This window comes from Gekko japonicus, unplaced genomic scaffold, assembly GCF_001447785.1.
Source record: "Gekko japonicus isolate JY-2015 unplaced genomic scaffold, Gekko_japonicus_V1.1 scaffold286, whole genome shotgun sequence".
Taxonomy (NCBI): Eukaryota; Metazoa; Chordata; class Lepidosauria; order Squamata; family Gekkonidae; genus Gekko; species Gekko japonicus.
The window spans coordinates 714,601-741,255 of NW_015172559.1; the positions used below are offsets into that span (position 1 = coordinate 714,601).

The 26,655-nt window shown below is 41.9% G+C and overlaps 1 protein-coding gene across 1 annotated transcript in view; it reads left to right on the forward strand.

Moving 5' to 3' along the window:
• Positions 1 to 26,655, forward strand: part of LOC107118842 (E3 ubiquitin-protein ligase parkin-like) — a gene marked incomplete at its 3' end in the record, with an annotated part of 451,727 nt that overhangs the window by 22,115 nt on the left and 402,957 nt on the right. The window contains exon 2 of the mRNA XM_015421222.1: positions 19,673 to 19,913. Coding sequence (XP_015276708.1) covers positions 19,673 to 19,913 — 241 coding nt within the window. The remainder of the gene's footprint in view (positions 1 to 19,672; positions 19,914 to 26,655) is intronic.

Genomic DNA, 26,655 nt, shown 5'->3' on the forward strand with positions numbered 1-26,655 from the left:
TTTGCTTTATCAACAGAGTCAATCTTTTCTTTTAAATCTTTGTACTTGAATGTTAATCCTTCTGGTAGAAACCATCTGTAGCTTATTGATTTCTTTTGTAGATATGTAGTTAAATCTTTGTAGTATCTTTGCTTTTTTCTGATTTCAAATGGTACATCCTTTAGAACTCTTATTTCCGACTCTTTAATCTTCAAGATGTTTCCATTGGTAGCTTTGAGAACTGTGTCTCTTGTAGACCTTTTTGAGAATCTGACTATAATTTCCCCAGGCAGGTTTCTCTTCTTTATGTATTCGGGGTATGATCTATAGACCACATCCAGATCGCTTAATAACTCTTCACGTTTCATACCTGTCATTGGGGCTGATGCTTGAGTCAAGATTTCTTTGAGATTCTCACTGCTTTGTTTTGGAACATCTTGAAACCTCAGCACATAGGCTGATTTTCTGCTTGAAGACTAAGGATTTGTTCTTTATCAGAGGTTCTTTCTTTTTGTAATCAAGTACAGATGTTTTAAAAACAACCTTTTTGACAGCATTAGAGTTCTTTACCATCTGTTTCTGGAGTGTTTCAAAATTTTGGTTGACATTTGTCATTTGGTCCAGTAGGGGTCGCAGTGCTACAGCTAACGTGGCTGAAATGTCTGTGCTAGCTTCTGGTTTCGCTCCCGGAGATGACGTTTTGCCAGCACCTGAAGGAAGCTTCCTCAGCACCATTTTCTCCTGCCGACTCATTGTTTTCTTTTCCCGGGAAGTTTGTAGAAGTTATTAAGAGAGATTATCATTGTTCGCTTTGCGTGTCAATGCACTTGCTCATTCAAATAACGTTTTTCCGATCTCTTTTCCCCACTCTTTCCCCCATTCTGGTAAGGCTTTAAATTATAGTTTCGTTTTTGTTGGGGGGGGGGATATTGCTCCCTTCCCTATCACTGGTGTGTGTGTAGGTGTCGGAGCCCGTTTAAAAGTTTATGCACTTGATGGAAATTCACTCACATTTCTTCCGGTATTGTTAGATTGCCGAGATGTCTTGCATTTTTGCTAAAACTCCTGAATGCTCGACCGGTGTGCGCCTCTAGGTACCATGATGGCGCCGTGGCAGTAGGACCTTTGGGGCAAAGTGTGCCTCAATTCCTTGGAATCGCGCTTCAGGAGCGGCACTACTTGAGGCCCATGGCTGAGGGGTCCTCTACAGAGGCCCCAAGGGGGAACCAGCACAGCCGAATCCCCTCCTAGCCGCTGCAAAACAGGCTGCACTGTATGGAGCTCGCCAGTGCATGCCTGCTAGGTGAAGAGCTGAAACTGGACTGCGCTAAGACCACTCCTGAACAGTTGTAAAGAGATAATGGAGAAATCCAAAACTGTTGGTATTTGCAAAACACAAGAAGTATGGCACTGTTTTAGTGCTGTCCTAGCTGTCTAAGCAGTCTTTTCCTAGTTGCAGCCTGTGATACGGATAGTGCAGGATGAGTTCACTAAGGACAAAGATAAGAAATGTGCTTAACGGTTAAGGTTTTCACACAATACTCTGTGGGCTATGCTTAGGATAGCACAAACAGCCTGTTCTGTGTGTTCTGAATTATTTATTTATTTATTTTTATTTTTATTATAATAAAGCCTTTGTTTGATGCACAATGACTACATAATATAAGGCTCATACTATTATGATGGTACATGTTGATTTATTCTAAATTGTTAGTATAACCATTGCCTAATATAGCAGCTTACCCAATAAAAGTTGTAGTCTCTTCCATTGAAGCCTCATTTTGTGCCATTATTTATTAAGGCTCTGAGGTAAAGGCCTTTCAGAACATTCCTTAGAAAAATCTCCTGAACTATGATTCCTGTTCTAGTGAGGTATGAAGTTTCTTTTTTTCCCTATTTAAAAATGGGCTTTTTTTTTCTTTTGCACCATGTGCAACCCTATAATGGATCCTGATATAGGATAAAATTTCACAGTCTTAGAAGTCTACCACTCGTGAGAATTGTAGTCAAGAAAACAAATCATTTGATAGTCTCAGTGTTTCAAATCGTTTTGGGGTTAGAGGCAGACAATCCAAGTAGCATACAACAATAAACTTAATAATTGATAATTTACTACTGTTTGCAACTCCTGAGTCTGCTACCTGAGGAGGTTCTGCCTAATAATACTATCATTGGGCCCGCCCAAATGCAGCCAGTTTAAGAGACAGACGGTGACATTTGGGTCTGCCATCGGAACCCTGAATTGGGTAGAAAGGTGGCTTAGAAATACTTTAAATAAGCAAATGTTTGTGCTCATACCAGCCTTTGTACATATACACATGAAACTTCATACCCGGCAACTCTATACATCATGGGTTCAAATGGACACTTTATAGGTTTAAAAAGGTCAGGAGAACTAAAAATGGCAGCTCTAGTGTTTCTCCTTATGGAAGCTTTGATGAATGCGTATTTTCTTTCAGGCTTGACGGTCATGTCAAGAAGACATTAGGAAGATAAGTGCACTCCAAAATCTTCTGTATCCTGGCTTGAAAATGCCCTGCAATGGAAGCATCCTTTGGGGGGAGGGGGAAAGCAAGTCAAACACATTTGTGGACACGCTCACAGGCTTCCTCCTTTTGTCAGTGGATCAGGCACAACGGAATCATTACATGTGTTTCCGTTGTTTGCTACTCGGCAGGGTCACGACACATCCTTCAAATCTTTTTTTTTATTTCCTGATCGATGAAGATGCAGCCACAGTGGAGTGTAAAATGATATTCATGTATCTTTTGCCAAGAAAGAGGGGGAGACGCGAGGAAGGAACTTTTGCGATAAGAGAGAAATCATAACAAGATTGCTTTTGATAAAAGATTGATGAAGAGGCGTTCAGAGCTTGCAGGAGAAAACATTTGTGAAAACAATTGATGTCAGGAGCTTTGATAAGACATGCAAAAAATTTTCATTTTAATATTTATTGCTTGTTTGGAAATTGATAGGCAGCTGCTGTGTGATGAGGTCATGAAAGGGGAGATTGGTTCCGGAAAATTCATTATTTCTGCCCATTGTTTTCTCTGTTTTGATATTAGACGGGCCTCACCCCCCCAACTTTTTATAATGTAATTTTCTGTCAACTCATAAAATACTTAGTCATCGACCTAATGCATAAAGAGGCATGAGAAGGGCTTTCTGCCCCAAACAGGCCTTATATGATATTGAGTTCAAGCCAAACCCTGGTTTGTGCTAAATATAGTTTGGAAACTAAGCCATGGTTTAAGCTCCTGGATATACAAGAGGTAGATTACTATTTATCAGTGCTTGTCTACTGTGCCTAGTGTTGCTGTTGTTTTCCCCCCCTCCTCATATCTCAGCATTCAACTTTGTTCACATCTGTCTCTAGAGTGTAGCAGCTTCTAGAGATGGAGCAACACTGAAACTGGTTTATCAGTTGGCCATCATACCAAAGCATGTTGGTAACCATGATTTTTAAGCCCTTGTCTTTTCCCATTCTGATTTGCTGGCTAAATGCACACTTTGGTTTTGTCAGTTTAGATGACCTAGCGCACCATGGCTAAGCTTCCTTAACCTTTGTTTGGAATGATGCCTGACTTGAGCTTATGGACCTCTATTTGTAAATAGCATTAGAGGAAAACTCAATAACATCAGTCCCCTGTCATAGATTTTTATAAAACAACTTTGGCTAATGTCAAGGCAATCTTCCCTGTTTTCTTTTATACATGTGATAGAGTCTAAGTACCTAAATCAATGATGTAAACTACTTAAGTAGATATTCTTTAATATTTTGTAGAATTATTGAGTAGCTGGGAGCAACATTTTATATTTCCAACACAGTATAAAAACGACACACCTGCTTTGAATAGGAATATGAAGGGGAAACAATGTGGTCCAAGAGGAAGATGTGTATAAAGGGAAACACTCTAAAATTTAATATAGTTTTATTTGTTTGATTTTTCTATCCCACTTTAACTATTCCACAAGGGCAAAGTTGTAATGGGATTTTAAAAAACAAATATAAAATGTCCTTTTAAAACCTTGCAGCCAAACAACATAAAAAGGGCTTTATAATGCTTCTAAAAATACTGACATGGATATCTAGAGCAAAAGTTCTCCATGGTTGTGCAATAATTTGTGCTAATGCCTCTTCATGTCCCTTAATTGTGCCCATAAAGAAAACAAATGGAAAATTGAATGGGGTGTTCTCAGTCTGTCTGGTGGTCTGACCTATACCTATAATCACTTGATGCTGACGGGCAGCAAAACATGATCAGACTCAATGGGCTTTTGTATTTGAAATTGTTTGAAGCAGAATTAAAGTTCTCTCTGATGCTGTATCTGTAAATGTTCATCCATATGTGTAAATCTGTTCTTGCAACCAGGGAGAACCGGGTTTGATTCCCCACTCCTCTACTTGCACCTACTGATGTGACCTTGGGTCAGTCACGAGCTCTGGCACAGCTGTCCTTGGAAAAGAGCAGTTTGTGTCAGAGTTCTCTCAGCCCCAGCCACCTCACAGGGTGTCTGTTGTGGAGAGGGGAAGGGAAAGGAGTTTGTAAGCCGCTCTGAGACTCCCAAGTGAAGGGCGGGGTATAAATCCAATCTCTTCTCTTCTCTTCTTCTTCAAATGACAAGCATTTATCATGAATCAGCCCTACATGCTTCGGGGAGAATATGGTCTCTTAGATAAGCAGGGTAAGGATGAGGGATGGGCATGAACCAGGAAAATGGAAGTTCATGGTGGTTTGTGGGGTCTCATGGATCATGAACCTCCACAGACTTTTCCATTTAAAGAACTGGTTCAGGTGTGTGAAGTTGGTGCAGCTTCCAAGCGGGGGGAGGGGGGGCAAAAGGCATCACTGAACTGGCTTGCATCCAACAGATGCAAGCCAGTTCAGTGATCCCTTTCACTCACTCTGCATGCCTTCTGAGCTCACTTGTGTCATGGCAGCGCAGCTTTAAAGGGCTCCCTGCCATTGCCTTGTCTGGCCCAAGAACCCTCTTATGAACTGAACAAACTGCCACAAAACCCATGGTGGTTTGTGGGTGGTTTGCAAAGAGCATGATTGCACAAATTGCTGTTCGCAAACACATGAACCAGCCTGGTTTGTCACGGAATTTGCTTTGTAATACGTTTGTGCCCATCCCTAGTAAGAACTTCATAGATACTATGTAATAACTTTGAAAAACTCCTTCGGATCTCTCAATGGATAGGCACAGGGTTAGATTACGAGTGAGGGTAAAAATCGATGTTACCAGGCGGGACTGTCCTGAGTCAGAGCAGACTCAGCCAAGACCAAGGGGACAAGATAGAATCACAACCAGAAGTGCAAAGACGAGAGTTCAGTCCAAGAGTCATACACAAGGGGAGTCAGCCGAGGGTCCAAGAAGCAGAGTCTGAGCAGGTCCAAGAGGTGTAGTCAAGCAGGTCTGGGGTCAGAGCCAAGGGTTCAGAAGTTGCAGACAGGAACAGGTCTGGGTGGTGTGGTCGTGTGCCTCCAGAAAGGTGATGAGTTGCTCCCATGCCTACCGCATCTGAAGCCCCATCCTTTATTGGTGGCTCACTGGGTCTTGTTGCATGCAAGAGAGCCATCCATTTGGCTCATTAACCCCAGGTGTTCCTCTTGATTTGGCACTTGCTGGGCAGCAAGGCGCACGCTCCACCTGGTATCGAGGAGCTCCAAGCACGCCTGCCTCCTCTTGTGTTTCCCTGGCTCTGGGGAAAGGGGAGGCAAGGCAGCCTGTGAAGCCCCCCCCCAGGATCTTGGGTTGTTGAGGTGCCACCTCTTGGGATTACCTTGTCTGTGTTCCCAGTGCTCATGGGGCTGGAGTACATACTGTCCTCAGCAACTGGGGCACTAGGACCTGTCTCCGCCATCTCAGAGTTGTTGCCAGCATCAACTGGTTGAGTCTCAGTTGCTCCAAAGTGCGGTGCCCCCAGGACACACACACAGGCAGACACTGGGGCCAGACTGCCCCCCAAAACAATATTTGGCCCTGCAAGGTGACACACAGTGATGCCCGGTCCAAACACCGGTTCTGAAGCCACAAGCTTCTGTTCGCAGGGCTTCCCCGACGCCTGCATTTCAAAGGATATTTGAATAAGGAAATGCCCCCTGCACCCAAAATAAGGTTTGGACCCCCACACTTCATACACCCCCGTCTTCAGCGGACCCTCCCCTTCGAGGGGACACATTTCTGTGTGCTGGTCCAAAGTGTGGTTCCAGTACCAGTTGCTCCAAAGTGCGGTGCCCCCAGGACACACAGACAGGCAGACACTGGGGCCAGACTGCCCCCCAAAACAATATTTGAACCACCCCAAATGACACATCCCTACGCTCTGGGGCCTGTGCCCTGCAAGGTGACATACAGTGATGCCCAGTCCAAACACTGGTTCTGATGCCACGAGCTTCTGTTTGCAAGGCTTCTCCAAGGACTGTATTTAAAAATATTGGGGGGGGGGCAGTCTGGCCCCAGTGTCTGCCTGTGTGTGTGAGGGTCCGCTGAAGATGGGGGTGTATGAAGTGTCTGGGTCCAAACCTTATTTTGGGTGCAGGGGGCACTTCCTTATTCAAATTATGTCATCTTGCAGGGCACAGTCTCCAGAGTGTGGGGATGGGTCTTTTGGGGTGGTCCAAATATTATTTTGGGGTGCAGCCTGGCCCCAGTGTCTGCTTGTGTGATTGTCCTAAGGGCTTTGCACTTTGGAGCAGCTGGCACCAGAACTGTGCTTTGGACCAAGATACAGCATATGTCCCCTCGAAGGGGAGAGTCCTGTGAATGTGGGGGTATATGATATGTAGTGGTACAGACCTTATTTTGGGGTTCAGGGGTTCAGAGCTTTCCGGCTCACTCTCCTTAGTGTTTCTGAATGACTATACGAATAAGTAACGAATAAGGAATGAATAAAGAAGTATGAATAAGGAACCAACTTCAGCCTCCTCTGTTCCAGGTCCTATTACATCATATCCATTTCTACCCCTAGTTAATATTAAGCCATGTTTTTTAATGCAGTTGTGATAGACATAAAACTATTGACAAGCTCAAGCACACACAATTTACATTCATTTTCTCAGAACCAATAAATGCACAGAGGCACATTAATGAAAGGTCTGGTGTAATGCAGTCATTAAATTACTACAACTGAAACTATTTGGGTAGTTTTCACAATGTTCATTTGCCTTTTTAAATAATAAGTAAACATGTTCAATCTCTTTCAGAGAGTTTGCTGGCTTATTCTCTTACACGATGAACCCCAAATAACAGCTTTTATATGAATAGCTACATAGCAAGGGTATGAAATTTGATGAAAGTCAGTGCAATTTGATATGTTTTGCATAGACTGATTTTTTTCTTTTTAAAAAACATTCACATTTTATTAAGAAGTTAGGATTACATGTTCTTTCACTACTGTATTCAAAGCCTTATACAGTTACAAATGAGTCCAAATGTCAATAAAGGGTTTGTAATATCTTCTCACAAATTGATCCTTTACTTGAGTCCAAGTTTTGATAAGACATCCCCCTTCTGTAGTCTTAAAGACGGAACAAATCTGTGTCCAAGCATTGCCTCTTCATCCCTTACAATAGTGAATAAAAATGTTTTTTTATCTTTGAGGAACTTTTCCCACACCAGTTTATCTAGAGAGGAATTCCTGAATACCTTGCACAGAAAACAAGTGCATTTTTGTTGAATTCATTCTGGGTCTTTGCGGTGTTCAGACTAGGATTGGCATATCTCCAGTGATGTAACTGGATTGCGACTACAGCCCTGTGACTATGAGATGCAGGAGTAGATCAATGATGCTGCAAGTGGTCTTCCATTGTCTCACTAATAAGCTTCTATGGAACTCTGAGTTTCTTGGAATACACTCTGAAAACTATTGGCTTATGATAGTGATTGGTTACTGCACTGGCAACCATTCATACTTCTTTACCCCAAAGAACAATAGGGGTATTTGAGAGTGGGAGTTATACAAAAGATGTATGCAGCAATTACAATGGGAAATATTCCATAATTCAGGTTTGAAGGTCAATAAAACGTTTTGCCTTTATAAATTGTTTCCCTTTGTAACACTAAACCTAGGCTGTGGTCACACGGCAAGTGTACCATGTTTTGTTCCCACTGTAGATTTGATCAGGGATATTTTTAAGCGGGTTCAGATGATCACACGTCCCTTGCCCAACCGCTTGCTTTGCGCGACAATGCTCCAGGCACTGTTCAGATAGCCGCGCCACCCAAGTGGCGGCGCAGTACAATTTTTTTTAAAAAAATCTTTGTGTGTGCGCACGCATGCACACAATGGTGAAAGTCGGGGGGGGGGGGACAACTACTGGAAGAAGGATGTTCAGACAACCTAATCACAATCATTGTGAGAGATGGCTGTCCAGATAGGCAAATCACGGATTCAAAGCACAAGTACCCGGAAAGTAGTTGATTTTCCCGGTGTCGGAAAACTCGCTAGGGAACTGGGAGGATCGCGCGAGTGAGCCCACTTCGGTGTGGGAGAAGAATGTGGGCATCTGATCAGCAATTTTAAATGTGAGAGGGAACAGCGGTGAAACCCAATCAAAATGACCGTGTGACCACAGCCCTAAACACTTATCCCCCACTTCTTCCATAATTGATATTATATCATTTCTATTTTTTCATTTGAACCTGAATGACTGTAGAGGAAAGCAAGAAGAGAAATATTTTTAAGGTAAAAGAACTCTCTTCAGCCAAGGTTCCTCTATCTTTTTAAATAGGTCATTACTCTCTTGTTCTGATGTTAAGAAACATCTTTCATGCCTGACTGAACAAAGCTCTGTCTCTCACCTATGGCATGTAACTGAGAATTTCATTTATGGCTTTAAGAAGATGTTGTGGGTCATTTTTTAGACATTTATCCTAATTTTTTACAGATATATTTCTAAATAAAAAACTGAATTTGGTATTAAGAAAGTAAGAGTATTGATTAAAAATATATTCTGTTGCTTATTTTAATCTGCTAATGATCCAATGAAGAAACATTTTGTAAGTCCTGTAGCTTGTTTTGATGATGATGTTGCTCAATATTTCTGTCATTGTGAGGCCTTTTCTAATTTTATTTGCGAGGGGTGGTCTGATGTTTTTGCTGAACTTTCACACATACCGTGAATGTGTTCTCAGTCCACTTTCAATGCACCTTGGCAATTGTTTGCAAGTGGATCTTGCTGTTTCACTCAATGAAATCCTATTGCAAAGTGCATTGGAAGTGGATTGAAAGTGCATTATTCAGTGTGCATGAAAGCACCTTAAATGCTTCCAAACAAAGTGTTGTACAACAACTCAGTTATGTTAAAAAATGAGATGGAACAGCATGAAAGTAGAAATTGGTGCAAACCCCAGCATTCATTTATATATATTTTATTTATACTTAGAATTGACATGTATGTAAGCACATATTTTACAATGTATGTATCACTTTATGTTTTTGAAGGAGAATCTAAATTGCTTCTTGGTCTACCAGAGTCATCTTTCTCCCCTGTGTGGAAGTGAGAGGTTTGAAAATGCAAACCTTAAGAGACCCCATCTTTGTCTATGATTGGCTGCCCCAAGTATTGCTGTTCATGTCATGAAGAAGCCCACTGGGATACATATGACAATTTTGTCTTCGTTTGTAAATTGTGGACTAATAAGTTGACTAATAATGATACCCTATTAATTCAGCACTGCAGAATCCTACTGGAAGGACAACATTTCTACCGGATGTAGTGAGTCTTGAACACCCTCTTAATAAAAGTCAGCTCATGCCCCCTATTAATAAAGGAAGCTACAGTCCTCTGTAAGACCTGAGCAAAGCTTTTAGGAATTGGACATTTTGGAGGTCATTAATTCATAGGGTTGCCATAGGTCAGAAGTGACTTGACAGCACTTAACACACACACACACACACACACACACAAGCCCTCTTTGCCCCCAGGAGCTTCTTATTCTGGGTCTGGGTCTGCAGCACTTCCTGAACTTAATCTTGCTCCTTGATATATAAACTATAGGCTTTAGCCTCATTTAAAAACCTTGTTTTGAGGAGTACCTTTTAATGTATAGCTCTGGTGCAGAATGCCTTGATGAGTATCTGACATTCAATTTTCTCATATTTCTATGATTGATGAAAAAGGTGTATAAAAACAGGGATCGTTAGAGTACGTCTCAGTTCGGAAAATTAGCTGTCTCAGCTGCTTCTTTTCAAGGTATCTTCTGCCTCATGAAGGACTTTTCCTATTCTCTCGCAGAGTTAAAGTAGTAGAGGGATCTCAGTTCCCTTTATTGACTTCCTATACCCAGTACTCTTAATAGATCAACCCATACCATCCTAACAAAGTCCAACAGTCAGCAAGGTCCACTAAGCCAAAGTTATCTATATGGCAACTTTGGCAGAACAAACTTTTCCTGTCTTATGACTCTTCTTTCTGAATTGCCATTATAGTTGTCCTTAGGATCTGCTCTTTGGTCATCTTCTGTTGTGTGACTCTTCGTAATAATTCACAGCAATACAAAGTTCTGTTGAGTCAGACAGTCATGCTTTACATCCACTCTTCTACAGGGTAAAGAATTGGTTGCATAACTCATGCAAGCTGCGGGATGGTAGAGAACTTGGTCCACAGTCACTGACTGGTTTTATAGTGGCTTTTTATGCCTTAACTGCTGTAGTTAATAAGTTTAGAAGATTTAAGTTATATCAAGGGTATACAGTAATGAAATAAAAGTGATAGTTGCGTTCAATCAAAATCACAAAAGAAGCTAGCTTGATGAAGACAGCATACATCATAGCAATGCAACTGTGTTCATTTTTAATTTAGTCCTATAAAACTGTCATTGATCGGTAGTCCTCTGCATAAATATTGAAATGAGTTAGAGGCTTATAGGCTGTTCCGTAGAATACACCACACAAGCACTGTGAGGGAATAACAAGTTGGCTAACGCTGTTGATAGGGTTCATGAGAATTTAGTGCTTGTTTTACAGTTGTTCTGCTCCTTTTAGTATCAGCTTGATAAGATGTTAATGTCATTGTCAAAACACTAATAGTCGCTATCATTCTTTAAACCTTGCAGAATAATGGGGTGGATGGCTAGTCTTAGTGGGAGTAACCATAAATTAAGCAAGCTCAGTCTAAAAACTGCAAATGCCCAGAAATGCACTCAATATAAAATTCTTCCTTAAAGATGTAATGTTTTCGTTTTGAAAATCCTAGTTTTGTGCTGGTGAGGGTATCCCCAAAGAAGAGGTCAGGCATTGATAACATGATAATATTTTTACTGAGAGGAAAAGCTACAAGGGCCCCTGCCACACGGCAGGGGAAAAGCCGGCAAAAAGCGTGGCTTTAAAAAGCCGCGCCAAAGTTGAAACGGCGTGGCGGGATCCCACGGATCCCCTGGCCGTGCCGCGTTTTCTCCCTGGCACGATCAGACGCCGGGGAGAAAACACAGAGCTGACGGCAGGCCAGCCGAACTGCACATGTCGGAGCATGCACAGTTTGGCTAGGAGCCCGGGACGTGCCGGCGCAAGGACGCGCCGGCGATCAGACTCCCAGGTTGAGGCGCACCAAGGAGATGAACCACCTCGGTAGGTGGTTCCAACTTGGTGCGCCTTATCGCATGGATGGGCCAGTTCGGGGACGGAAGCACCACGCTTCCCAGATGTTGTGGTGTGATCGCGGCCATTTGATCCGCCCCCGAACTGTCCTTCTCCCGGCCCAAATTCCCTCGTGTGAACGGGACCATAGAACATTTTTAAGGCTTTATTGTCGATATCTTTAGCAATTTAAATGCAATATATAGAACTATTGTGCCAAATATAAAGAGAGTCAGAATGGTATGGTGAAGAGACTTCTGGAACTGAAATAAGAAGGTTTGGATTTGGGTCTCTGAGCTATTCACTCACTCTTATCATTATTTACCCGGTAGTGTTGCTGTGAGAATAAAATAGGGAAAAGCCCAGAAAACTAATGCAAGTTCTTTGGAAGAATGAGTGGGATTTAAAAGTTATGATTATTCATAATCAGTTGGATCTAGCAATGCACAAAATGGAAACAGAAATCTACTCTGTGTCGTTCTTCTTGTTGAAGGGATTGTGCAAGCTCATGTGCAGCATTTCCTTCTCCCCTCCTTGTTTGCTCATATACACAACTAGCCTGATACTCATGCTTCGCTACAGTATTTAAGTTCCGTAAATCCAGTTATAATACCGATGATGTGAAGTTTGAAATGTGACATTTGTTGTAGGAATTCTAGTGGAGAAGATTGTAGTGTAAAAAAATTAAGTGAGACATATGTACTTTTTTTCTCTCTACCGAAGGACCTCTCTGTAGACCATATTGGTGGTTCTGCCCTCAGGTGCTAGGATCACCAGGCTGCTTGATGGGCTCACTCTGGAGCAGACCACATAGAACCGTCCATTTAAGAAGCAGTCGTCTGTTAAGTCAACTCCCGCCACCTTTCCACGAAAGTGATGGCCTGGATTGTTTTGCTCATATGGAGACTGTGTTGTTCTGAGCACCTCAGTGTGATCTTGCTGGTACTTGGCCTGTGCAGCTCAGTGCACTGCAGGAGTACTATGTGCAAATGTCTGAAATATATAGTTTCTTATAAATAATATTTATAAAATGCTTTATACACCAAAAAGAGGTCTATAAATGATGAATATTAAATTAATGATTGCTATCATGGAAGGCATATTTTCCAGAATGGTGAATAATTGGGTTATAATTGAATATTAAACATTTTGGTCACAATACCATTATAGACATGAGCATGCTTCAGTCTACTGAAATCAAGTTTCTTGGGTATGCTGTATTTTCCAATGTTTGAGGGCCCTTGCGTTTAGAGGATAAATGTGGTTTAGAGAACTCAAGTCCATTTCAACTGTGATAAAAGGATGTGTAGAATTTTGAAAATACCTGCCCCACTTTAGACTTGCCTACAGGTCTGTGCTTCAGCTGCACAGAGACACTGATTTTTGGCTTGGCAGTTTCAGCAGATCCAGGTTTCAGCAGATATTAAGAAGCTTAGTGATGAATAGGTGGAGACTGGTGTCCTTTTCTTTTTGTACTTTGTGTATTCCTACCCCCCTCTTTTTGTGGGCAAACAGGGAGGTTTTGTACTCTCCAGAGAAGAGAAGTAGGGCAAAGGAAAGAATTCTCCTCCCTTTTTAAGAAGAAGAGAAGAGATTGGATTTATACCCCGCCCTTCACTTGGAGTCTCAGAGCGTCTTACAAACTCCTTTCCCTTCCCCTCCCCACAACAGACACCCTGTGAGGTGGGTGGGGCTGAGAGAACTCTGACACAAACTGCTCTTTTTCAAGGACAGCTGTGCCAGAGTTTGTGACTGACCCAAGGTCACATAAGCAGGTGCAAGTGGAGGAGTGGGGAATCAAACCCGGTTCTCCAAGATTAGAGTTCGCACACTTAACTACTACACCAAACTCTCCAGTCCACCCTCACACTTCCTAACTTCACCTAGTTTGGGAGGCTGTCTGCAAAAGCAGCCTTCCAATTATATACCACTTGCTCATTCAGGTACTGTAGTCCTAAATTAGATATGTATTCAAATGTACATTCTGACAGGTTGGGAGGGGGGTCACATCCATTGAAAGTAGTCCAATATGGATAGACAGTAAATACACTTGGATGCACATACAGATGAGCATTTGCTTTACAATTAGGGATGGGCACAAACTGGCTCATGAACGAAAGTTTGGGATGAATTTTGGCCAATTTGTGGTTTGCAAAGTGAAGTTCATGGCAGGTCAGCTGGTGTGAACTTTCCATGAACTTTCCAGCTGATTACTTTTACCTGTTGCTTATTGCAGACTTTATTATCCATCTCCCCTCCATTTCTTTCATGTCACATAGCCTAACTGCATGACTCATCTTATCAGCATAGATATGGGGAAATTGTGAGTACTTAGGAGGCTGCTCAAGCAATAAGCAATAGCTGTTTCATGCAGCACGTAGTCCCTGGCCTGCAGTAGGTGGTAATCAGCATGTAATTGAGTGAGTGGCACCATGTATGTATTCTTCCGGTTCTCATGCCCCTCAGAGTTACCTGCACTTTCAGATTCACCTGTTGGTGAAGATAACAGTCACTGAGACAGCACTCATCCACCTGTTTTAGTGGACCTACTACTGGCCATCATCTGAGATATGGACTTCACAGTGGGGGTTTGTATTCTCTTTTTTTTTGGGGGGTGCACTGTATTGACTGCAGAGTAATATGGAATTGAATCCTTTGTTATAACTGTAGGCAGAACAGGAGGATGTATGGGACAGTTATTTTTGTCTCTCTTTTAATTTCAAGAGGCTTAACTTGCATCACTTCTTTTGCAGATGAAACTTGGTGCCAGGATGGAATGAGGAGGAAAGATAATTCTCATTCCTCTCCTGCCTGAACCCTGATGATGCCCAGTTCTGACTCTTATACTACCAACAACAAGGGAAATACACAGTATAGAATCACCAACAAAAGATCAACTGTGTAATAAAATCACAGCAAAGCATGAAATATATAATTATTACCAATAATCAATAACATATTGAAAACATCACCAACAAGCACCACTACCAACATAGATAATCCATAAATGCTAAAGAATCAACATGGTCCAAAGTGTTCACAATTAATGTCAATGACATGTAACGAAGGAAGTAGCATGACCCGATATCTTGATTTCCAAGGTGCTTGGCCGGTGTCCATGTTTTTGGCTGGTACTGGGGTATTACAGTGATGTGACACTAGCCCAGCCACTAATGCCAGTGTATCTTCAAGATGATCTGTCATAGGGGACTTAGTATCATTTGACTCTCCAGGCAGTGTAACTTAACAACAGGATTCCACTGTTAGCCTTGAGTATTTGGAATACGACAACGATAATCCATAAATGCTAAAGAATCAACATGGTCCAAAGTGTTCACAATTAATGTCAATGACATGTAACGAAGGAAATAGCATGACCCGATATCTTGATTTTCAAGGTGCTTGGCTGGTGTCCAAGTTATTTTTGGCTGGTACTGGGGTATTACAATGATGTGACACTAGCCCAGCCACTAATGCCAGTGTATCTTCAAGATGATCTGTCATAGGGGACTTAGTATCATTTGACTCTCCAGGCAGTGTAACTTAACAACAGGATTCCACTGTTAGCCTTGAGTATTTGGAATACGCAAACCTTCTTTCTGTAAAGAGTGGGACAATACCTGGTTTTGAGGAATTCATTTGCATACAGCATCCTCTTTGTTACTGAGAGCCTTACGTACTTTGTAAAGGCTTGTTTTCTTTCATTGGCGATGAAATTTTCCTTCTGAGGAACTCTAATGACAAGCTATATAACAATAAAGCTATTTTAGTTCAAAAAAGTAATGAATCATTTCCACTCCTGGGTGCTGCATATTTTAAAAACCTCCTTTTTATTGTTTTCTAACCAACATTTAAGAATAAATGGAAATACAAAACACAGATTGTGTAATGACAAATCACATGCAGATATGCTGACACATTTCTTAGAATTTTATAGCATAGTTTTGTTTTGTTAATAATACTCAGTTAAGCTCCAATTCTTTGCCTTTACTATACATTTCACTTAGGGAATGTGGCAGTCTTAACAATAAATTGGCCATTGTCATGTTGGTCCCTGGATATATGTTGAATTGCATAGTGTGCAAATGCTGTAATATATTGCTGTTTCTTTTATGACAAAAATGTAAAGTAGTAATTTGTTGAAAGAGAATTCGGACTAGCTAGGGATGTTCTGCAAAGTACTGTAAAAGTAGACTGAATTCAGTGAGTGCTAGGATTCTAATTCTGAAGGGCCTCTCTATAATTTGTGTAATTAGCCCCAAGTCTTCCATTAAAACATTGTAAAGTAACCCAGGAAACCTATAAAAAGCCATTGACTTAATTTGAACCTTTGCACAGGATCAGAGATTTTATACTAATGGATTCTGATATCAGATAAGGTGTTCCGTTTGCTTCATTATTTCAGTTATTGAACGACTTGTTCTTTCCCTCAAGGTGTTCTCAAGCAATAATGTCCAATTGCTGTATAGTAACTGGATATATAAATAGTTCTATTATGTGTAATCACCTGCTTTGAGCTGAATAATATACTATCTTTCCTTTCCTAATAATACTATCTATCCTTTCTCAAGTTGGGGGGGGGGTTGGATTAACACAAACACAGAATGCTTTTTCATTTCTTATCTCTCATGTTTTTAATAATTAGGCTTAGGTAGAATAGCAGTGAAAAACACCAATTGATTTTCTTTCTGTACACCATAGTTTTTAAGATACAATGAAATCTCTGTCCTTCACTCACCTTTAGTGTTTCTGTATCCTGGCCCTGGAAAAATGGATTTCCCAGTAAAGTGAATAGTTTTGATCCAGAGGTTACTTTCCATGAACAGGAAGGGGGGGCAGTTTTGGCTGATCCCCCCCCCCAATTTGCATCACACACTGTTCTTGAGGATTCCCTGCCCTCCTGACAGAGTATTTTGGGGTGCTCCATTGTCTACAGTGGTAGGGAGGAAGCAAAAACAAATCTGTTTCAGTGCTGAAAGTTCCTTCCTTTGGTAGAAAATGGCCTTTGTATCCAACCCAATCTTGTCTGCAGTTTTACATAAATCCCATTTCATATGTTGAGATTTAGTTTATTGTTAGCTTTATAAATTTCTCATTTGTTACATGTGAGTCATCAAGCACACTCATTTCTTTTCATTTTTCTGTATGCAGTACTGGGCAGAGAAGAAAAGCTAGGCCAGATGTTATACAGTTTTTATTGATTTCTTCATATTTCCATCTGTGTTCATTTGTTCTTATTTTCCCTTGATGTGAGTTGTTTGCTGTTGACTGTACACAATAATCAAGAAAAAATCTCAATTCTACTACTTTTTATTGTTTTTACCATTGTTGCATACTGCTCTGTGAAAGTTTATGGATCAAAGAATGAATTAATAAAGGATTGTCGATCAGTAGGATTGCCAGTTCAGGGCTGGGAAATACTTGGAGATTTTTGGAGTGGAGTCTGGGGAGGGCAGGGTTTGGGGGGAGAAGGACCTCAGCAGGGTACAATGCCATAGAGTCCACCCTCTGAAGCAGCCATTTTCTCCAGGGGAACTGATCTCCGGTGTCTGGAGAGCAGTTTTAGTAGCAGGAGATGTCCAGGCTCCACCTAGAAGCTGGCAACACTATCGATCAGCCAATATTAGCCCAATTGGTTCAGTTAGTCACATTGTATGACAGTTTGAAAGGCTAGCAACTCTGCCACCAGATTCTTCCCACCACCATCCAAGTTCTGACCATGACCTGCTTAATTCTGTCCTGGCTCCACCCAACTTCCCAGCTTCCTTCAAGATTCCGTCTTTTACCAGCTATGTCTCACAAGACTCCACTCACACTATTCTTGTCTGCCTTTGTCTTCACCTGTGGCCATAGTTCACCTGAAGGTCCATAGTTTTGAAATGGAGAGGTCTATCAGTATAGCACTGATTATTCCTTTAATACTGATTATTCCTTTAATACAAGTTTAGAAAGAATTCCTGGAATTCTGCATGCAGTGTTCCGTGTTATATGGAGATTAGAAACTTGTACATTCTGACAGCAGTCTCTCTTCTTCCAGAAAAGCCCTCCCCCCAAGCAAGGAGACTCCCCAGAGCAGCAACACAGGGGGCATGAGGGGTTGTTATCAGAAAGGAAATTGGCCATCATGCCTCAAGTATACAACAGAGTACTTTGCCAATAAAGTTCTCTGAATTGGAGCCAGCATGTGATAAGTCATAGTTTTAATACACAGTTTTGATAATTTTTGTGATAGGCCATAGTTTTGGGGTGTACAGCACACCAGAATCAAATTTACAGTTTTCCTATCTATTGTTTCTCTAGCTGTACCTCCAAAAAGCTTTTTGAACCTGGAAGTTAGTTCCTCATAGATGCCATCAGTCATGAGACAAAAAGGCAAAATTAAATATTACAGGAAGCATTGGGAAGTCCACCAAAATTAACTTTGCGTTAGATTCTCACCTCCCTTTCCATAACATCTATTACAAGTTACCCCATGTCCTGATTTCACTATATTTTTACAAGTGTGTTCTAAACTTCCTCATTTTTGAAATTTGAATTGACAGAAGAGGGAGTGCTGTCATTGCATAGTTTGACTTTTGCTCACTAATCTGAAGATTTATCTCATGGGGATCATGGGTTGCCAGGTCAGAACAACACACCGGCAGGGGAGGAGGAGGGACTTTCTGGGAGGAAGGAGGAGCACCACAATGGGCCTATGTTACCCGGAAGTGACATAGGCCCATTGGGGAGCAATGCTCTGTTTTTTGGGCAAAACTCTATGGTAAAATCAGCCTCAAACCCATAGAGATTTGCCCCCAAAACACTTCTAGGTGACATAGGCACGTGACGTCGCCTGACATTGCTGCTGGGGGTGGGGATTTCCCCTTGCTGGCCAGGTGGCGGGCAGGAGCCCGCAAAACCGGAAAATCCCATGCCTCGAACTGGGGAATGAGAAACCTTTTCCCGAAACATGCCTTTAGTTGACGTGCAAGACATTTAGCACTATCCAAAGCAAAGTTAAATCTTTCTAATGCCATAGAAGTCAATGCACTTAGATAGGTGTAGAGTTGCCAACTCCAGGTTGGGAAATGCATGGAGATCTGAGGGCAAAGCCTGGGGAAGGTGGTGTTTGAAGAGGAGAGGGAGCTCAGTAGGGATGGGATGCCATAGAGTCTGCTCTCCAAAGTTGCCACTTTATTTGGGCAACAGATTTCTGTAATATGGAGATCAGTTGCCCAGATAATTGTAATTCTGGCAGAACTCCGGGCTTCACATCAGGTGTAACTCAGGATGATCCTGTTTGACTGCTGAATTTAATCTGCTTTAGCCAAATATGTTGTCATACTGCTAGGAAAAGTGTTTGCTGGAAGGTTAGTTGTTTTTGATGTGTGAATGTGCAGTCTTAAAAACTTTGAGGAAATTACACCCAGTTATTCAGTAAAATCCACCAAAGGGAAATGTATCCTATGGTGGTAAATAAATGTGGCCTAATTCTATGAAATAAATCCTATCAGCATTCAATTCATTGTTCCAATGATTGTTGTGAAATAGTTTACCACAGAAAATGTGCTTATTTTCTACTAGGGTTGCCAAATGTGATTTTCGCCGCAGCGGCGGACTCCCGGCTGGTGGCTGGAGTGCGCATGCGCACTGCATCCACGTCACCCGGAAGTGACGCGACCACACCGGGCACGCTGGGGGCGGGGCCACAACCATCTGAGGGAAAACCATAGAGTGACGGGTGACGTGCACGTCGAGCTGACGTGTACGTCAGTGTGGAGTTCCCCCCGGGGCCCGATCTGCCGGCGGTGGGGAACGGGCTTGGCAAGCCTATTTTCTACCTTTAAAAAATTTGGCCATCTTGATTTATAATGTATCAGTAATATTACCCATTTTGCAAAACATGATTCAGAGTCACTGTTGACTCTGCTCTAATATTTTCTTGTCAATTTTCAGAAATGTCTAAGCATTGTGTTCCTAAAGCTACTATAAGTAATACTAATTTAAGCTATTTACAGTTGTTACTCTTAATTAAATCCAATTTAAGTCGGGGAATGATTTGATAGATACAAAAGCTTTCCTTTTATACCCAAATTTATCGTTTATAGAGGTTTTATCCTTGTTTTTCAGAGCTGTGATTTGGCCCAGCAAAGCATTGTTCATATTGTTCAGAATCCAAGGGAAAAGGATCAGAAAAAGGTTGAGACTGAAAATGAAAATGTTTGTGGGATTCCAAGGAGCCTTGGAAGAGAAGATGAAAGTCTCACTCGTGTGGATCTGAATACCAATCTTCTGCCTTCTAATTCAGCTGGACTTGCTGTGGTTTTGGATACTGCGAACAACAGCACCTCCTCTCTACCTGACAATTCAGGTAACTTGCTGAATTTATGCATCCCCAAATATAGTTGTTGTTTTTCCTTTTAGGATGATGGTGCATTCTTCTGTGCAACTGTAGTCTCAGCTGTTTCTGGCTTTTTGGTGAGACGCATGTAAATAATCAGAGACTTGGTACAATCCTCCAGGTTCCAGTATCAGGATAATTATGTTCAGTCACGCATGCTATGACAATCCTGAGGTTGCTTGATATGGTTATTAGGGTTTCCAACATCTAAGTGGTAGCTAAAGAGGTCCTTAATGTTCCCTCTAAGCTGTGGAGTCTTGTGAGCAAAAATTCTTCTTTGTGAGCTACTGGCATTAAACTTGTGAGCGAGCAATTTGGCTGGTGCATCAGTTAGTTTGCTCTGGAGCCATCCTTCCTGAGCTAAGACGAAAATCTGTGAGAGGCTACTTTGGAAGGTGGACCCTGAGGCATTATTAGGGCTGCCAAGCCGCGGTGGGGGATCCGTGCGTCTTCACAGGATCCCTGCTGCGGGGGACAGCAATACGCGTTGCACCGCCATCACCAGGATGTGACGCTACGCGTCGCTCTGGCAACGGGACTCCAAACAGCGGCGGTGCAACGCGTATCGCTGTCCCCCGTGGCAGGGATCCTGTGAAGACGTGCAGATCCCCCGCCGTGGCTTGGCAGCCCTAATTATACACCACTGAAGATCCACCCCCAAAATCTCCAGGTATTTGCCATCTTGGTGCTGGCAATCCTAATGATTACTTATTTTTGATAAGTTTTATTCACAGCTGTGTTGGGAGTAGGTAAAAAGCTAACAAACTGGCAATTAGCAGCATAAGGAAAACAAATGAATTGTAAAAAACAATATCAAAGTAATGTAGGTGAAAGATGGACTGGCTGCCCATCACCCACTTGAAACTTAAAAAAAACTTTAAGAAACTTTTAAAAACTTTAAGAACAAGCATTTAAGATAGTGAGAGAGAGCTCTCAGGAAGGCTGCACAGCAGCTGACACCATTTTACTAAAACACTATTGGGGGGAATAAGTGAAATTTGCAAACTGTCAGTCATACTGTTTTTATGTAATGCTGTCTGTCAGAGACTCTGTGACACTTAGACAATATCTGTTTATTCATAAACATAAAACAGAACAGCTTTCTCCTCTGGGTTCTCCTTCCCATGCGGTCTTTCTGTTTCCTTCTGTTGTATTAGGACTATCGGCTCCTCCCCTCTCCCTTGGGCCTAGGATCACATTTCACTATATTTCCCCTCCTTTGAGTTTTTGTTATGGCTATAAGTCTAACTGCTAGTATTATGAACATTTTCATCAACATCATACCTTGAGGTGATGAGTAGACCATCAGTCCCCTCTAACAGCACTTGGAGATTATTCTGCCCCTTAGCAGGTTGCAACCACTATCCATAAGGAGTTGCGGTGGCTCAAGTGGTTAAGATGCTGAACTGCAGGCTGTGGAAGGTCGGCAGTTCAGCAGTTCGAGACCCGAGTATGCCGCATGACGGAGTGAGCTCCCGTCTCTAGTTCCAGCGCCTGCCAACCTAGCAGTTCGAAAGCAAGAAATTGCAAGTAGATAAATAGGTACCACTTTGGTGGGAAGGTAACAGCGTTCCGTGCGCCTCGGTGTTTAGTCATGCCGGCCACATGACCACGGAAACGTCTTTGGACAGCACTGGCTCTTCGGCTTTGAAACGGAGATGAGCACCGCACCCCTAGAGTTGGATTCGACTGGCTTTCGAGCAAGGGAACCTTTACCTTACCACTATCCATATTAAACACAAATTATTCTCTGTAACGTTTCACTACACTGTCTGTCTAGGGTTGCCAACTCTGACTTGAGAAATGCCTGGACATTTGAGGGTGGTGCCTGGGAGAGAGCTCAGCAGCAATTTGATGCCATAGAAACCACCGTCTGAGGCTGCCATTTTCTCCAAGGGAATGGATTGCTTCAGTCTAGATGTCAGTTGTAATTCCAAGAGAAATTCAGGCCCACTTGGAGGTTGGCAACCCTATCCCTGTCACAGACAGGGATTAAATTTGTGTAGAATATCTAGAGCAAAGTTAGAGTCCAGTGGCACCTTTAAGACGAACAGAGTTTTATTCAAGGTATGAGCTTTCGTGTGCATGTACGCTTCCTCAGATACATTGAAATGGAAGTTAACAGTTCATATATATAGAAAGATGCCTCTACACAGGTGAACAACAAATTAGTACACAGCTTGAAGTTGTATTGTAATTGTATTGAAATGGAAGTTAACAGTTCATATATAGAGACAGATGCCTCCACATGGGTGAATAGCAAATTAGCATACAGCTTTGAGTTTTATGCTAATTTGCTGTTCACCTATGTAGAGGCATCTGTATATGAACTGTTAACTTCCATTTCGGTGTACCTGAGGAAGTATGCATGCAGATGAAAACTCATACCTTGAATAAAATATTTTTGGTTTTAAAGGTGCCACTGGACTCAAACTCTGCTCTATTGCTTCAGACCAACACGGCTGCCCATCTGTAGAATGTCTAGCTTGCCTGTCCTTTTGAGAATCTCATTAAATGTGAATGATTGTTGCGAAGCAGAGGTGGCCTTATTTGCTGTGGCGTATGATGCCTTTTTGTTATTCATTCATCCTGGATTGTCGCACCAACCTGGAGGCATAGGATTGTGATCTTTTACCAAGGGTGGGATGGCTTACGCTTCAAAAAGGCTGGGCCACCTAGGGTTGCCAGCCTCCAGGTGGGGCCCGGAGATCTCCCAGAATTACAACTCCATACTATAATGATCAGTTTCCCTGGAGAAAATGGCTACTTTAGAGGGTGGCCTCTATAGCACTGTACCCTGCTGCAGTCCCTTCTCTCTCCAAACTCTACCCTCCCCAGTCTCTATCCCTAAATCTCCAGGAACTTCCCAACCCAAAGCTGGCAACCCTAACAATGCCCATCTTCTCTGAGCCATATTGTTCCTAACAAGGACATAAAAGGCATGGGGAACCTTGATTGCCTAGGGAGGTCCACCCTGTGTCATCTGAGACTCTCTGAAACCTTCTGGAACATTGATGTCTTGAGCCCTGCTTGGTGCTACCACCTGAGCTGAGTGGTAAAGGTTAGGATCCAGATAAGTATTTCTCTATTTTGTTTTTGTTTTTTGGCTTCTTTCTGTTTGTACCTGCTTTATAATAAGCTGTCATTTTTTCATAAGAGTACGGTATAATAAATTTTATAGAAGAACCAACCTAAATCTCTTTTTACATACTTTCTTAAAAGGCTTTTCTTAATTTGGTTTGGAAACCCAACTTGAACTATCAAAAGCTGTTGTCCAATTCTGGGGTGAAGTGTTGGGATCTAGTTATGAGCTGAAATTATTCAAGAAGGGCTCACAACATATTAATGGAAGGATGACTTTGCTGTTGAGAGGAAGTCTGATGATACAGCCTATCTTGGACTCTTTGAAGAGGGCTCTCAGACAGCAGATGGGAGAGCTGCGTGTTTGAATGCTCCCTTACATCATATGATCTGCCCTGTAGAAAGGTAGTCTATCAGAGAGAAGAGCTTTAGACTGGTCTTTTCCTGGTATGTTCATTTTCTACGAGCAGCGTGGTGTTTTTGTTTTTGTTTTTTTAGTCAACAATCAACTATAATGCAAGGAAAAACGGAACCTTAAACATCGAAATTTGTGAAAGTGTGGTTCCCAGTTATAGAATGCCTAGCATCTAAAAAGGAACTTGAATCTATTCTAGAAGCTATTAATGCTGCAATAGTAGATCTCTTAGTCTACATATATTTTTACTCCTTTGTCTTACTATTGTTAATAACTAATTATATTATCTACTTATAAATGTTTCTATTAATTTGACTGTTGTTCTTGAACTCTTCTGTATATGTATTCGAATATATACTTTAATACAATAATTTTTTTTTAAAAAAACCCCAAACAAATATGGAATTCCCCACCCTTATTATAAAATAGTTGAGGGTATAAGTTATTCCATGTGATAGTTTTAGAATTCAGTCCTTACTCATCTTCACATTTCTCCACCTAATTATAGTCTTGTTAATCAACTGTCAGAATGAATATTAGAAACAAATATCTGTGTTACCTAGTTAAAACAAATGGATTTGCCAGAGGTAAGTACTAAAACCTCTATCTGCTTCTTTGTTTATTCCAAGAGTGATTGAGGAAAACCTTACAGGATTTCCTCCCCTCTCTTGCTACAGTTGATTCTGAAATCCTCTGAGCAATATGCAAACACTCTGCACTAAAAATGGTGAATTCTGCAGCAGCCACAGCAAACCTTTAAGAATATTGCAAAATACATATGCAACACAACAGCGATCAAACAGCTGAAGTGACTTTAGAAGATTTTATAAGACATGCAGAAAGTGTACAAATCATAAGAGTCTCAAACTTTGACAACTGACTTGATCAACCTCATGCTGCCAACTAATGATGAATGAGTGCAGTTTAGGAACAAATTAGTGCCTCGCTTAATGATCCACGTATCACATTCTGAATGAATAATGAGGCAACAGGGGTGCCTCGTTGTTTCATTCTGATCAGCTCAGCACTGACTATGTCAGACAAGGATTTTTTTAAAGCTGTGTGGAATGCAGTCTGTAATCTTTTTTTTTCTTTCCTGTCTGCATGTAGCATATACCTGTATTCAACACTTGATTGGTGAAGGGGAAGTTGGTCCTCGTATTTGTTTAGGCTTGCCATGGCACATTAGGATTTCATTGTGCTGTAGGTTTTTCATAAATTCCTCATCTATAATGAGTACTATTTTGACAAAGCATATCTTAGCAAGAGCCCTGATGGCAGAATCACAGCACAGCACGCATGGGTGGCTATCATCTTCCCAACCAGTTCAATTTATGATTCAGCCCATCTACATCTTTTTTGTTGTCATGAATAAGACAGCTTATCTGAATAACATTTCTGCCTGATTGGTGGTTGATGACAAGTAGTTTCTGGTGGGATATTGTCTTTTACTTGATATTCCAAGCTTCACTATGATTAAACAGAGACAATGACATTTTTAAAAAATCCACTGATGATTATGTAAGCACAACCATCTGTACAAGTGAGAATTGTGACGTTTGATTTCTGTGTTCTTTAAGGTAGCTGAATAGAGAAAGATGCAAAAGTGCCATGGGCAGGAAATTTGGGTTAGTTGTTTTCCCTTAAAAATGGTAATATCTTGTGTAGTTTCACTGGGTGGAGGAGGAAGGAAACTTATTTTGTATGCCATCAAAATGTAAAGAGGCATGTGCCTTCAATTTAAATTGTTTTGGATGTTTGCTAATGTGGACAATAATAATTACATGATGAATACTTGTGCATCTGTTCTTTTGGAGCTGAGTTACTCTACTGTTTTTGGCCCTCTGTGCCATGGGTTGGGAGCAGAGGGGAAATGGAGAATCTAAAATTATGTCTCAGCACAACACAGAACAACCAAACATATTCTACTCTTGTTGCTTTTTTTATTTTATATGATACTAGGAATAAGGACCATTGTGGGAATAATATTTATTTATTTATTAAATTTCTACCCCGCCCTCCTGCCGAAGCAGCTCAGGGCTCTAAATACATCGAGCTCTAGAAAGAGGCTTGGGGAGAGTGCCCCTATTTGGGCACACAGTGACAATTTGCTGTGGTGACCTCAGCAGGGTATAACGACAGAGTCCGCTATTTTCTGCAGAGGAACTGATCTCTGCTACCTAAAGAACAGTTGTAATTTTGAGTGATCTCCAGCCCTCACCTGGAGATTGCCAACAATGGTTCCCCATGAGGGAATGGCTGGCTTGGAAGGTGGAGTCTATGGCATTGTACCTGTCTGAGGTCCCACCCCTCCTCAAACCCCACCCGCTCCAGGCTCCACCCCTCAAATATCCAGGAATTTCCTAACCTGGAGTTGGCAGCTCTATCTCCCTCCCAGCCAACCATCAACCTACTTTCATCTGTCCCTCTGACTTCAGCTTTTGACTTGCACAACAACCCTGTGAGGTATTGTTAGGCTGAATGTCTGTGACTGGTCCAAAATCACCCAGTCAGCTACCACAGCAAAAACCTGGTTCTAACAGACACTTCTCTGAAGCACTGACTGGTATGCCTAAGGTAGCCAACCTCCAGGTGGAGCCTGAAGATCTCCAGGTATCACAACTGAACTCCAGTCAACAGATCTCCCCCCTCCCAAGAAAATACATTGCTTTGGACGGTGGCCTCTATAGCATTCTGTTCAGGTGAGGCCTCTCCCCTCCCTAGACTCTGGCTTCCTTAGATTGGCTTCCTTAGACAGAGAATCTCCCTACCTGGAGCTGGCAACCCTAGTCAGGACTGGCCCCAATGAGTTTTCTCCCAAAGGCCAAAATAGGTGTGGAAAGGGCCTTTTACTGACAGAACCAAGCTTGGTTGCCTAGAAACAGGCACTGAGGGGAAAGTAGGTTTCCCAGCTCTGAGTAGGGAAATACCTGGAGATTTGGGGGGTGGATCCTGTGGAGGGATACTCTTGAGTGGCAGCTGACTGGCCAATGGCTTAATGAGTGCACTGTGGGCAGGACTCAGGCAACACAGCCAGTGGATAGGGACAGCTTCTGAGTGACACATCATGGAGCCAATTGATTTAGGAGCGTGTGGAATGTTCAGAAAGTGCCACCCCAGTACTCAATTATATGTAAGGAAAGATATGTAATCTGGATTCAGATTAAAAGTGCCAGGTAGTAATTCTGCCAAATTATGTGGGAGTATCGAATATCC